The sequence below is a fragment of the Lissotriton vulgaris genome, chromosome 5 (assembly GCF_964263255.1).
Source record: "Lissotriton vulgaris chromosome 5, aLisVul1.2, whole genome shotgun sequence".
Taxonomy (NCBI): domain Eukaryota; kingdom Metazoa; phylum Chordata; class Amphibia; order Caudata; family Salamandridae; genus Lissotriton; species Lissotriton vulgaris.
In genome coordinates this window covers 1,927,249,304-1,927,262,909 of record NC_141693.1, presented here as the reverse complement: position 1 = coordinate 1,927,262,909, position 13,606 = coordinate 1,927,249,304, and the positions used below count along the sequence as shown (strand labels likewise).

The 13,606-nt window shown below is 45.7% G+C and overlaps 1 protein-coding gene across 15 annotated transcripts in view; it reads left to right on the top strand.

Annotated features, from left to right (window-relative positions):
* The window catches only part of TNXB (tenascin XB), a 743,838-nt gene that overhangs the window by 535,222 nt on the left and 195,010 nt on the right, over window positions 1–13,606 (top strand). For 13 of the 15 annotated variants that reach the window (XM_086924531.1, XM_086924530.1, XM_086924535.1 and 10 more), the window contains one exon: window positions 78–365. The exons of the other annotated variants lie outside the window; for them this stretch is intronic. In XM_086924531.1, coding sequence (XP_086780657.1) covers window positions 78–365 — 288 coding nt within the window. The remainder of the gene's footprint in view (window positions 1–77; window positions 366–13,606) is intronic. 15 annotated transcript variants of the gene reach the window in all.

Sequence of the window (13,606 nt, the reverse complement as noted above, 5' to 3'; positions counted from 1 at the left end):
TTTGCTGCATAGTCTGGAGAAATTATAACAAATTCTTCATGGGTGAGGACACGCTTTATGTCCATTTCCTATTGCAGCTGCGCAAAAGAAAACAGTGGCCAAGCTCCCCAAGGTGGGAGATATCTCCATTTCTGAGGTCCAGAAGGATTCCCTGGTGCTCTCTTGGGCAGTCTCGGGTGGAGACTTCGACTCCATTGTCATACAGTACAAGGATTCCGAGGGCATCCCACGGCAGCTGGAGGTTGATGGGCGCCTCCGAACCACCACAGTCAAAGGCTTGAAGCCTTCGGAAAAATACAAGTTTGTCATGTATGGTGTATCGGAGAACAGGAGAGCCCAACCCGTGTCGGCTGAAGCCATCACAGGTACGGCGATGGTCATAGCATGCACTGGCGCTTTTTCCAGGAAAAGCTTGCGGAGTGGCCATCCCTTTGTCTTTTTAAGTGTTACTCGTCTTCTCTTGCCTGCTTACTCAGTTGGGACCGTGTTTATTACCAGTTTCTGCTTTTATACGTTTTCTATAATTTCTACCAAAATCATGTGTACCTGCCCGAGGGAAGAGTCTAGGAAAAAACAAAAAGTGTTCCTCCTCAATTTTTCTGACCACCGTCCTAACTGGATATCAGTGTGTTAGAAACAGTGACCCGAAAACTCTAAGGCAATTATACGTCAGTTCTATTCTTCACTTCAGGAGCAGTGACTACTGTAAGTAAGGTATATTTTCTTACCTGTAACTTAAGTTCACTCATAGGGGTATTTCTATGATAGTCATAAGCGTCATTAGTCATGTCCCCCAGCAATGGACCCTGGAGCACTTTTTCCAATATATCTTCTTTAGTGCTGAAGGTTTTTCTTTCTTAAGGAAGGCCTTAAAAAGTCACTTAAGAAAGTCATAATGCAGCCTAAGGACCAGGCTACAGTGATCAGAATTCTTCATCTTTGAGTGGTAAAAGAAGAGACTACAATGAAATATGCGCTCAGTGCAAATATATTTTTGTACGGGCACAGAAAAAGAACCTGCACAAACCCTTTTGCTGTGAGAGAAACAGAGATGAAGAAGTGAAGGGCAATGTAGTCCATATGCTGCCAATATAAGTAAAAAAAAAAAAAGACTAGTGGCCAGATGTAGGTAAGTATATTTTACCGACTCATAAATACCGAATTTTACCGATTCGGTATTTATGAATCGGTAAAATTGAAGGAGGGAGATTTAGGTAAATTCGGTAATTGAATTACCGAATCTGTAAAAATCGGTATTTACCGAATCGGTAAATACCGATTCGGTAATGCCCATTGATTCCTAGGGGCCTTGAAGCCCATAGGAATCAATGGGCATTACCGAATCGGTATTTACCGATTCTGTAAATACCGAATCCTGCAAGGGTGCAGGGGGTGTCACTTTGACACCCTCTAGCACCCCAAATACAGGCATGTGTGCCATGTGGCACACAGACATGCCCTAAGGGCAGTTCTTTTTAAAGGCTGTACTAGCTGATTAATAGCAGAGCATAAAAGTGTCTGTTTACTCCACCGGGGAGGAGGGAGGGTTGCTTATGACTATCATGGAAATACCCCTACAAGAGAACTGGAAATACTGCTAAGAAACTATACCTTCTTACGTACGGGATTTCCATGTATAGCCATAAGTGTTGAATAGAGTACCAAGCTCATTCCACCTGAAGCGTTGTTGGGGAAAGAGACCAAAAGATATGGAAATAGCTAGGCAAAGAGATTTCTGAGGGATGCCTGTCCTACTTCAGCATATGAGCTAGCATCTGTGTCAAGGCAGTAGTGTCTAGTGAATGTGTGGACTGATCTCTATGTAGCTGCTTTGCAGATATCCACTAAGGGGATATTCCTCATTAGAGCCATAGTAGCTGCCTTGCCTCTAGTAAAGTGTGCTGTGGGCTTACCAGTGAGAGATTTATTAGCTAAATGATAACAGCATGGGATACAAGAGACAATCCACCCGGAAACTGACTGTCTGGAGGTAGCTTGACCTGCGCAAACTGGGCCCTAATTGATAAATTGCTGTTGCGAATTGTGAACAGATTCGGTTTCATCCAGGCAGAATGTTAACATTTTCTTATCTACCAGCGAGGGTAGAGCTCTCGCTGCTGGGGAAGATGGGGTTTGAAAGAAAGTGGGTTAAGAGATCGTCTGTTTCTGACTAGTCTGACTGGGATCCTGCTAGTCAGGACCCCAGTCTCTGTGCTTTCTCCCCTAAATTGGTATGGTAAGTACTTAGGTACATCTCAGATTGGACACTGGTGTACCCTTATAAGGCCCTAGTATATGGTACTGAGGTACCCAGGGCATACATACAAACCAGGGGTACCCTATGAGCTGAAGCATGCATTATGCCACCCAGGGGGATCACTCTAACTGTAACTACAGGCCTGCCATTGCAGCCTGTGTAGTCTGGTGCTAGCCCCACTTATGCCAGATATAGGTTTCTCTATTTCTAAGGTCACTGCACTTAACCCCTTCGCCGCAGGGGCAATTCCCCCCACAGTGAGGGGGGGTCAGCGGCGCCGTTGTGCTCGTGACGAGCCCAGACCAGAGACACAATTCTACCCTCCTGCTGCTGAGCCAAACTCGAGCAGGGGAAGGCAGAACAATAGGTAGCCTGTACTCTAAGGGCGTTCGGGGTACAGCGTTAGGGTGGATATCTTCCTTCCTGTCTAACCGAACCCAGGCGGTGTTCACTCCCCCGTTTACCTCTGAAAGCCGTCCGCTCCGGTGGGGAGTCCCTCAGGGATCCTCCCTGAGCCCGCTTTTATTCAATATATATTTTTCCCCACTTTTTAATATCATTGCTCAAATGGGTATAAAAGTCACTTCTTATGCTGATGATATCCAGCTTTTGTTTTCGTTTAACAGCATCACTCCCACCACTTTTGACCCCTTAAAAAACTGTTTACGAACCATCGCCCAGTGGATGGATCATAACTTCTTGAGGTTGAATGCTGGAAAGACGGAGGTCTTTTTCTTCCATCAGCCAACCCCATTGGACCCTAACATCTGGTGGCCTCTGGATCTAAGTGTACCTCCCATCCCCAAGGACTCAGTGAAAAATCTAGGAGTCAGATGGGATTCCAACCTCTCTTTTAACCATCAAGTTCACACAGTTTCCATGGCCTGTTTAGCAAAAATTCGAATGATAAAGAAGTTTATTCATTTTTTGCCCAGTAACACCAGGAAGACAGTGGTACAGGCGTTAATCACTTCACACCTTGATTACGCCAATGGCCTTTACACTGGTCTGTCTGTAGGACTTTGCCACCGCCTTCAGACGGTCCAGAATGCCGCGGTGCGACTGGTCCGCGGCATCCCTCTGCGTGAGCACATAACCCCTCATCGTCGCGACCTTCACTGGCTTTCAGTTCATAAGAGGGCAGAATTTAAAGCTCTGGTCTTGGCTCATCGAGCCTTGCGAGGCAAGGGCTCTGCTTATCTCTCCACGTGCCTTATTCCCTATAACAACTCCAGGACCCTTCGTTCTTCTGGCAAAAACTTACTTTCCGTACCTAGATTCAGGAAAACCCGCTCGGGGGGGAAATCCTTCCCAGTGCTGACAGCGGCCATCTGGAATAAATTACCCAATGCCATTCGCCTGATCAAGGTTGAACAACCCTTCCGGAGAGCTTTAAAAACCTATCTGTTTTGCTGATTCTCTTCTTTTTCAACCATCTCATGCAGCTTGAAGTTACTCAGAAGCGTCGGGACACCCCGTTGGGGTAGCTGTACGCTATATCAAGATACACTTAAATAAATAAAATTAAATAAATAAAATCACTTCCCAGACAGGGTTTAGTGTATTGGGGTCGGGTGGGAGCCCTTTCCAGCGTCTCTCAGTCTGCTTGAGGGGAACATGTGGTGTCCTCCTTACGTAGTCCAGTTCAAACCAGCTCAGGGAGCTGTTGGCTCCGGCTCTGGTGCGAAACTGGACAAAGCACATGTGAGCATTGTCCCCACTGCCCAACCCCTCCCCTTGGAGGGAACCCTAAATCGTCCCAACCCTTTCCTTAGGGTACCTGAGGGTTTACCTGAAGGTGGGTCCCTAGATTCGCCATGGGACAAGATTATTTTCAACACACCACTTCTTCTTCGACCATCTGGGCACCTCTGGACTTCGCTGGAGCTTCCTCTGGGCTCTTACACTGCAACTGGGAAGACTCCTGCTGCTCTTGGCCTCGTCGTCCTGCAAATCTGCTGCAACGTCTGTGCGTTCCTCCATACAGGAAACTTTAAAGGCCTGTGGGCATCGAAGACACCTGAAGGAATATCCCTTGAAGTGAAGGAGTCACTTTCTTGCACCTGTAGGCACTGCAACAAAGTTGATCTGTCTGCTGAGCCCGAGCTCCCACGGACTCCGAAAGGCTCAGCAATACAGGTGGTGGTTCTTCACATCCCTCAAGGCCTCGAGGAAGTTTGCCACCAGTATCCCTCATCGAACCCCTGTGCACCACGTCGACTTGCCTTTGCAAAGGCTTGCTGGCTTCCTTCCTCCAAGATCTTCTGGCTCGAAGCTCCTTCAAGCATCTCCTATGACCAAGATCTTCGACCTCACTGCATCACTTGCACCGTGGGCCTGCATCTTTGGTGAGCTGCTCAAGGTCTCCTTGCGACTCCAGTGCCTCTGGCCTGTGGGTCATCTTGAGGATCTTCTCTGATGTTTGCGGGCTCCCCTGATTGCTCGGGGTCTGCCCTGACTCCCCTGCTTGTGGTGAGTCCCCTCCTTGCTGGTCCCGACACTGCACCTTCATCGCTTTCCACATTGTTTGTTGTTGCCAAGGCTTGTTTGTGCTCTCTTCCACAGCGTCACCTGGTCCACACAGCTTCAGCTCCAAGGTCACCATCAGCTCTCCTGCAACACCGGACATTGGTGGGCATTTGTCCTCCGTACCTCCTGGTTACTCGTGAGTGGCATAGACTCTGTCCCCTCTGTTTGCAGGTACCTTTTCATCTTGAATCCACCTTTGGGTTCCACCGCACACTTTCACCTTCTCCAGCAGCGGCATCTTCCTGAAGTCCTCCATTGAGTTTTATGGCGGTTTCCAGCGCCACTTCCCACCTAGGCACCCGGATTCCCTGGCATAGGTATCCTGGTTCCTAGGGTATCCACGGGTAGGATGGCTCTCCAAACTTCTGTTTTTCACTGGGTTTCTTCAGGGTCCACTGGGAAGGGTGCTTCTTCTTTACAATTGCATCTGCAACTTACCAGTTGACTTGTATTGAGCCTGTGACCGTGTTCCGACTCTACACACGGCCTCGGTGGGGGTCCTGATTACTTACGTCACATACCACTATTTTCGTATATGGTTTGGTCTGCCCCTGGCGACCACTGTGTATTTGTGCTACTTACCTGTTTTTATTGCAAAGTATTGTTTGCATTGTGTATATCTCCGGGTAGGAGATATCCGTATGTGTTAGTGAGTTACTTATAATAAATACATATTTTTTATAAATACACTGTGTGGTTCTTTTTCACTTCATCTATGCCAATAAGATTATGTTCTGGTAAAACAAGCTGCTTTACACTTCTGGACTGAGCATGAAGGCTGCTTTCCACAGCTACCACCTAGAGAGCTTTCTAAGGTTCTCTAAGACCACTAAAATCATCATAAGGATTGTCTGGATTAGTACAGGGTGCCTGCTTACATAAGTGTGCGCCATATACTAAGCCAGCTTCTCACATTGATGCCTTATGAATAGGCTCAAAAGAAGGAAGCATGAGACGAGAAAGCACTACGTTCAGCTCCCATGGAGGAGAGGGACGTCTAATTGGAGGATAGACCTTCTTTAAGCCCTCCAGAATCTTTAATAACTGGGATCCTAAAGAAAGAGGTTGGTGAACCTTTCCTGTATGCCGTAAGTGCAGACAGGTGGAATTTGATGAAAAAGAATTGGAGGCGAGATTTACCAAGGCGTAACAAATATGGGAGAATGACATCCTCCTGGCAAGACGTGGGATCGATCTGCCTGTAAGAGCACCAGATGCAAAATATCCTCCATTTCAAGGCATAAGCAGATCGCTTGCTTCCTTCAGAAAGTCCAGACAGTCCTTTGGTAGGTTTAGGTGGCCATACAGCACGATCTCAGAAGCCATGGTGCCAAACTCAAGGAGGGGAGGTTGGGTTGTAGTAATTGACCTCTGAACTTCGTTAGAAGGTCTGGACTGAGATGTGTACGGAGACACTGGTGTAGCAGGTCCGGTAACTACAACTGGCTCTGCCATTCTGGGGCGATGAAGAATATCTTGGCTGTCGAGGTTGAAATCTTGTGCAGGACTGCCGGTATCAGAGGTATTGGAGGAAAAGCATTAAGAAATGTGTTGGATCAGTCGATCCATAGGGTATTCCCCAATGACCTAGGATGGTAAAATCCGGCGGCGAAGTTGTGTCATTTTTTTCCTTGCTGTTGTGAAAAGGTCTGTAGAGGGTGTGCCCCACAAGTTGAACATATCTTGTGCGACCTCTTCGTTCAGCACCCATTCATGGTTTACATCTAGGACCTTGCTGAGTGCATTCGCCTGGATATTTTGCAAACCTGCCAGGTGCGTGGCTATCAGTCTCAAGTTTCTGACGAGGAGCCGGTGCCAGATCGTTTGAGCTTCTTGCGACAGGGCTCTGGACCATGTTCTTCCCCTGCTTGTTCAAGTAGTACATGGTGGTTGTATTGTCCGTCTGAACACGCAGGGTGTCGGTTGTGAACGAAGGATGAAATGCCTTGAGTACCAGGTGAACTGCACTGAGTTCCAGGAGGTTGATATGGTATATCTTTTCTCTTGAAGAGCATATTCCTTGTATCTGCAGGGGATTCATGTGGGCTCCCGACTCAAGCAGAGAGGCATCTGTCACAATGGTCTGTGTTGAGTCTGCTGGTGTAAAGGCATTCCCCTCAGGAGATTTTTCAGGGAATACCACCACTGGAGTGATCCAACAGCATGAGTGGCTAGGATGATCTTGTCCTCCCAGTTCCCTGAGAACTGGTTCCACTGATCCTCCAAGCACTCCTGGAGAGGGTTCATGTGGAGGCAAGCATTGAAATATGCAGGAGGCCATTGACCTGAGGAGCGAGGAACTATACGGACTGTTGGACTGGCCATCCGCTGGAGGTTGTGCCATTTCTGGAGAATGGATAAAAATCGTTCCTCTAAAGGGAACACCTTTTCCTGTAGCGTGTCGATAGTAGTTCCTAAGTAGTGCAATGTCTGGACTAGTGTTGACATGGACTTTTAAAAATTGATGTGAAGACCCAAGCAATGAAGAAGATCTCAAGTCTATTGGGAATACTCTTGGGCATCTGGGAAGGACGACGTCTTTATCAGCCAGTCATCCATATAAGGATAGACGAAGATCCTGTGTTTTCGTAGATGCACTGCCACCACAGCCATGCATTTGGAAAACGTCCTGGGTGCTGATAGAGGCCAAATGGCAGTACCGCGTATTGCTAGGGGTTATGCCCCACAACAAATCTGAGGAATTTCCAATGAGACTTTGAGATAAGAATATGAAAATAAGCGTTGTGTAGGTCTATTGAGCAAAACCATTATCCCAGTTTGAATTTGAGGGTATATTCGATGTAACGCCAGCATCCAGAACTTTTCCTTCCAAATCTATTTGTTTGCGATTTAGAGGTCGAGAATGGGTCTGAACTCTTGTCTGCCCTTCTTTGGCATGAGGAAGTACCTGTGGTAAATAACCTGTCTGCGTTGGTTTAGAGGGACAGGTTCCACCTCTTTCTTTTGGCAGTGTGTTGACTTCCTCCTGTGGAAGCTCGAGACGTGGATGACCTCAGATGATAGCCATTTTGACAATATTCAAGACCCAGGCGTCTGTTGTAATGCATTGCCACTCTGCCAGGTAATCTGCAATGCTTCCCCCTACTGGAGTGGGTAACGTAAAAAGGAAAAGAGAGGTTTCAGGGCTTTGATGCAATAGGTTGTTGCCCCCATTGGTTAGCTTGTTGAGTAGTACGTAGATATTGTTGTGATCTCCCAGACTTCAATTGAGGGGTTTGAACCCTCTGTGAAGCTAAACAACGAAGGGAGGGTTGCAATGAATGTCGCTGCTCTTTAAATTCCGCGAATCCCACTGATTTCAAAGTATCCATCTCCATCTTCATTCCCGCCATTTCATCATCGGTGTACGAGCCGAAAAGAGAGCGGAGCCCAAAAAAGATAATCTTATAGATGTCATAGATGCCAGTCGAAGCCATGCATGCCGGTGTAAGGAGACCCGGTGATAATAACTGTGGGCGGCTAAAATTGAGGAATCCTCTGCTGCACTGATGACCTGGTTGGATACCATAACTCCCTCCTGGACGAATTCCAGAAAATCCTCCCAGTGTTATTCCATCCTAGGAGGGCTGTGGTGCAGGCTTCTTTCATGGATGTAGCTACCCTGTTGCAGACTTTGCAGCCTGACTAGTCCAGTCTTTTGCTCTCATTAGGGGAGAAGTAGCAGATGGAGACGTGGCTTGGGATTTATGTGCAGTTCATATTAACACAGAGGCAGGTGGAGGCTCAGCCTGTAGAAACAGTGGATATTGCTCCAGTGGGCAGTATTTCTCCTGGAGCCTGGATGGTGCTGCTTTTACAGCAGCTGGAGAGAGGAACAATTCCATGGCTGGCTCAAGAAGACCCGGCACTGGTGGGAGCAAAGTTCTTGAGGCTGCGCATTGGTTATGAGTTTAAAGATCATAGAAGTCGATGGAGTAAAAACCTCCATAGGTATATTAAACTAGCAGCCCGTCCCGACGTTGTCCGGGTATGAATTGCTGCTGGCCAGTAGTATATTGTTTTGTAGGATTTCGTTTTGATAGCATTTCTTATCTGTGACAGGCCTGTGAAACGCTCCGATTCACACTGCACTGCTGATGCACTTAAGAGTGCGCGTTCAGTAGTGTGTGAACTCGAGTTTCCCTACTTTATTTTTCCTTGCAATATTATATAGCGCGAACTCGACAACATGGCATGAGCACAATTTACATTACAGAAGAACACATTCATTTGTGGTAGGCACGGGGAGACAAAGCGATTTGCCTTGAATCACAGGATGTTGAGCTGATGCCGAGATTCGAACGTAGCTCCCCAGCTCTAAAGTTCGCAATTCTAGAACTTGTGGCGGGAGGTGTGTCTAAAAGTGTATGTCGGTGCTGGCCAAATGAGAGAGACCTGTGCATTTTTCAAATGGGTGGTGAAAAAATATAAGTATGTTGCTGGAGATGTGGGCCGCCGGGGGAGGATAAACACCCATTATTCCGCAACTTTCTTTCCGTATACCATCACTCCGCATACTTTCATTACGAAAGTACCATGACTCAGCAATGCCATTATAACGCATGGCATTACTTTTATATGCTTTTACAACGCATACATTTACACCGAAATTCGTTGTAAAAGCATGTTTTTTTAATGTTTGGAGGAGGTAAGTATGGGTATAGAGGTATATGTTTTTGGGTACTGAGGTATGTTTTGGGGTGTTTGGGTATTTTAAGGGTTCAGATATAGTTTTGGGTTATGGGGTACAGGGGTAGTTTAGGGTTTAGGGATAGGTATGGGTTTTGGGGTACAGTGGTATTTTTAGGATTCAGGGCTTGGTTTGGGTTTTGGGGTATAGGGGTATTTTTAGGGTTCAGGGGTAGGTTTGGGTTTTGGGGTACAGGGGTATTTTAAGGGTTCAGGCCTAGGTTTGTGTTTTGGGGCACAGGGGTATTTTTAGGGTTCAGGGCTAGGTTTGGGTTTTGGGGTACTGGGGTGTTTTAGGGTTCAGGGGTAGGTTTGGTTTTTGGGGTACAGGGTTATTTTTAGTGTTCAGGGCTAGGTTTGGGTTTTGGGGTACAAGGGTATTTTTAGGGTTCAGGGGTAGGTTTGGTCTTTGGGGTAAAGGGGTATTTTAAGGGTTCAGGGCTAGGTTTGGGGTACAGGGGTATTTTAGGGCTCAGGGGTAGGTTTGGGCTTTGGGGTACAGGGGTATTTTTAGGGTTCAGGGGTAGGTTTAGGTTTTGGGGTACAGGGGTATGTTTAGGGCTCAGGGGTATGGGGTTTTGAGGTACGGGGTATTTATAGGGTTCAGGGCTAGGTTGGGTTTTGGGGTACAGGGGTATTTTTAGGGTTTAGGGATAGGTTTGGGTTTTGGGGTACAGGGTATATTTATAGGGTTAAGATGGGTTAGTCTTTAAGGGTGTTGGGGTATTTTAAGGAGTAAGGGTGGGTTATGATTATGGGGTGCAGGGGTATTTAAAGGGAGCAGGGTGGAATTTGTTTTTAGGGTGTAAAGGGGAGCGCGGGGCAAGCACACCCGGAGCTGGAATGTACAGAACCTGGGAAGAAAAAACAATGAAATATTGGGCACAACGCTTACTTTTTTTTCGCGTAATCCCGCTCCCCGCACACGCCCCCAGCACACACCCACAGCACACGATATGAGACATGGCATGAAGGGCGGAACGTACCACACGCCCCCAGCGTTTGTCACGCCCCCAGCACACGCCTACAGCACAACGCAGACACGCCCACAAGGGACTACTTTGCTGGCACGGTTCTTTTACCTTTTAAATGTATATGGTGGGCATCTGCATAGCCTATGTCCTTCTGCTGCAACTGCCCTTTCCAACGCTGTATTGGGTGTTGTGATTGGTGCTGTGGTTCCTGAGATTACCCGCCTCAAAGGTTTGGACTCTCTCTTTATTATATTAGTATAGATATAGATGTCACAAAAATATGTTAATATTTCACTCACAATAAAATACACTCATCATAATCTTCACAAAAGTTATTTACAAAAGTTTAAGCTATTGCCATTATAAAGTACAATAACTTCTATTTAAGTATTAATTATTAAAAAAAATTAAAAGCCATTGTTATTTGTAATATCAATACATCTAAGTCACGTAAATACAACACATATTGCATTACAAATGCTATAGGTGTCACAGTTGCGAAAGTTAAAACTATTGGTATTGTAAATGATAAAAGCTATTCATTTGGCAATTTTCAAAACCAACACATAAATAAAAAATTTGGCATTTACAATACCAATAGCTCAAACTTTCCTAATGCGAGATCTATTGCATTGCAAATGCTTGTTATAATGGCAGCCTATGGGCTACATTGCCCTGCACTTCTGCATCTCTGTTTCCCTCATAGCAAAATGGTTTGTGAAGGTTCTTTTACGGTGCCCTTACAAAATTATTTATGCACTGAGTGCATATTTCATTGCAGTCTCTTCTTTTGCTACTCCAAGATAAATAGATTTTAGATCACTCCTTAGGCTGCATTATGACTTTCTTAATTGACTTTTCAACTTCTTCCTGAAGAAAGTTAAACTTCAGCACTTGAGAAGATATATTGAAAAAAGTGCTCCGGGTCCCCCACAAGCAAGCAGGAGTATTCAGCGCTTATGACTATATATGGAAATCCTCTATGAGAGAAAGGAAGGGACCAGTTTGACACTATTCAATGATATGTCCTAACCTCAGCTTTTCGTCTTTTATCCCAAAGGATTCTTGAGTTTCTCCATCAGACCATCTGCCATAACAAACATTTCCCATTTGCATGTCCACTGAGACAATCATTCCGCTATTTGTAGTTTGGGAAAACTCCTGAAGATCATTAAGAAAATGCGGATATTTAAACCCCAACTATCCGAATAATATAAGTACCAGAGCCACATAGTTATTTGCACAAATGACTGAAAGATGCCTCTGTTGCAGGAAACTCCCTAACCTTCATACACTATAAACAGAGCAGAAGACACTTCCTTCTGCAAACCAGATTTATTCCTGCTAGCTATATATTTGGGAGGTCATCTGTTGGCATAACTCTTTGTAAAGCGTCGGAATACTAGACTTTTTTAGGTAGCTATGCGGCAACAACAGACCTGCCAACTCACATGTTACCACCGTGTGCCACACGATATCAGCTCCCTTCACAGTGTCACCCAGTGGGGAGCCGATATCACACAGTGGCAGGCAAGGTGAGCTAGAAACCACATCACAAGTAAATTTCCACCTTCTTTTTGAGGCTGCAAGCAGCTGATGTCCACTAAGAGTTGTGAAAACACTGGCGGCAGCATCAGCAACCTATTACATTTTTTTTTAGGGGGAAGGAGGTCGACGGGGGCAGATGGGCCTCTAAGGTGGTGTTCGGCATAAAGCCCCGCCCCTCCAAGCCACACCCCTTCTCACATGGCCATTTTTCTTTTCAAGTTGGTAGGTCTGCAATAAGTGAACACCCACAACCCCACAGGATTGTGCAGAGGCATGAAAGTTCTTCTGGTCATTTCCATCCCAAAAACAGATAAATTACCTCAAGTCGTAGTCCTCCTTGTCACATTCATACAGAAATTAGGCGACCTGCCACTAGACAGAGAATGTAGCACACAATGTTTTGTGTCCTTGTCTTTCACTGACTGTGATAGAAGAATGGACTTCCCACCTCCCCTAACTTACAAGTCCGCTGATTGGAGGAGCAGTGTTGGCAGGAAGAGAGCTGACTGGGAGGAGGACTATGACTCAACATAGTGGAGTTAACCAGTAAGTAACTAAATTATTACACTTTCATCTTGCCCTCCTCGCACCAGTCATAACAAAATGAGAACGTACCAAGCCATATAAACTGTACCTTGAACCAAGTGATGCTATATGTATATTTATTTGGTTGAAAATTGCTTCATTGCCAATCTCAACACAGCTGAACAAAAATTACCATCATCCTGATCAGAAAGATTCTACCTTTAGTGTCTGATGTAAAGACCATGCCGCACCCCTACAAATCACTTACAAAGATGCCCCACCTGCTTCAGCCCAATTAGCTGATATTGTACCTCCCTTGAATGTTAGATGGATGTACCACATTTTGAAATTCATAGGTTAGGGAGATCGCTTGGTGAACCCATCCATTAATAGTCTGAGTTGAGACCATTCTGTCCTTTTTTGCTGTTCTTTAAGATACAAAAAGAAATTGTGAACGTCTACATTCCTATGTCCTGTCCACATACATGGACAAGGCTCCTCTGACATCAAGAGATGTCAGAGCATCTTAATCCCTTTTTGACCGGAAGGCAGGCAAAATTAGTATTCAAAAGAGATGAAAAGTGGAATATGCGTATGGGACAAACTTTAGGTATAATCTCAGAACCAACCTGTAGGGAAAAAACTTCAGGGAGTGAAAGGACACAAGCAAATCCCCCAACTCACCCAACCAATTAAACTTCTGGTCTCTCTGCCGAAAACACAGGATTTTCGTTTTATCCATGTTTACTGTAAGTCCTTTTGCCACGCAATATATGCTAAACTCATTCAGCTTCCTTTGTAGACCCATCTTGGTCTGATCTAAGATTACTAGATCGTCGGCATACAGCAAGCTGGATGAATGCTTCCCATTCACTTTTGGGCTGGCACTTCTGAGTCTCCAGATGAGATGGCAGATCTGCTAAAAATATAGCAAAAAAAAGCGGGGCCAAAACACAGGCCTGTCTTAGGCCATTATTAATTTCTATTTCAGTTGTCAGGACCCCCATCGTGTCTTTGATAATCTGGGCCCAATTCTGACTTTGCAACTCCTGAATTACTATTAGGAGATCTTCAGGGACCTCAT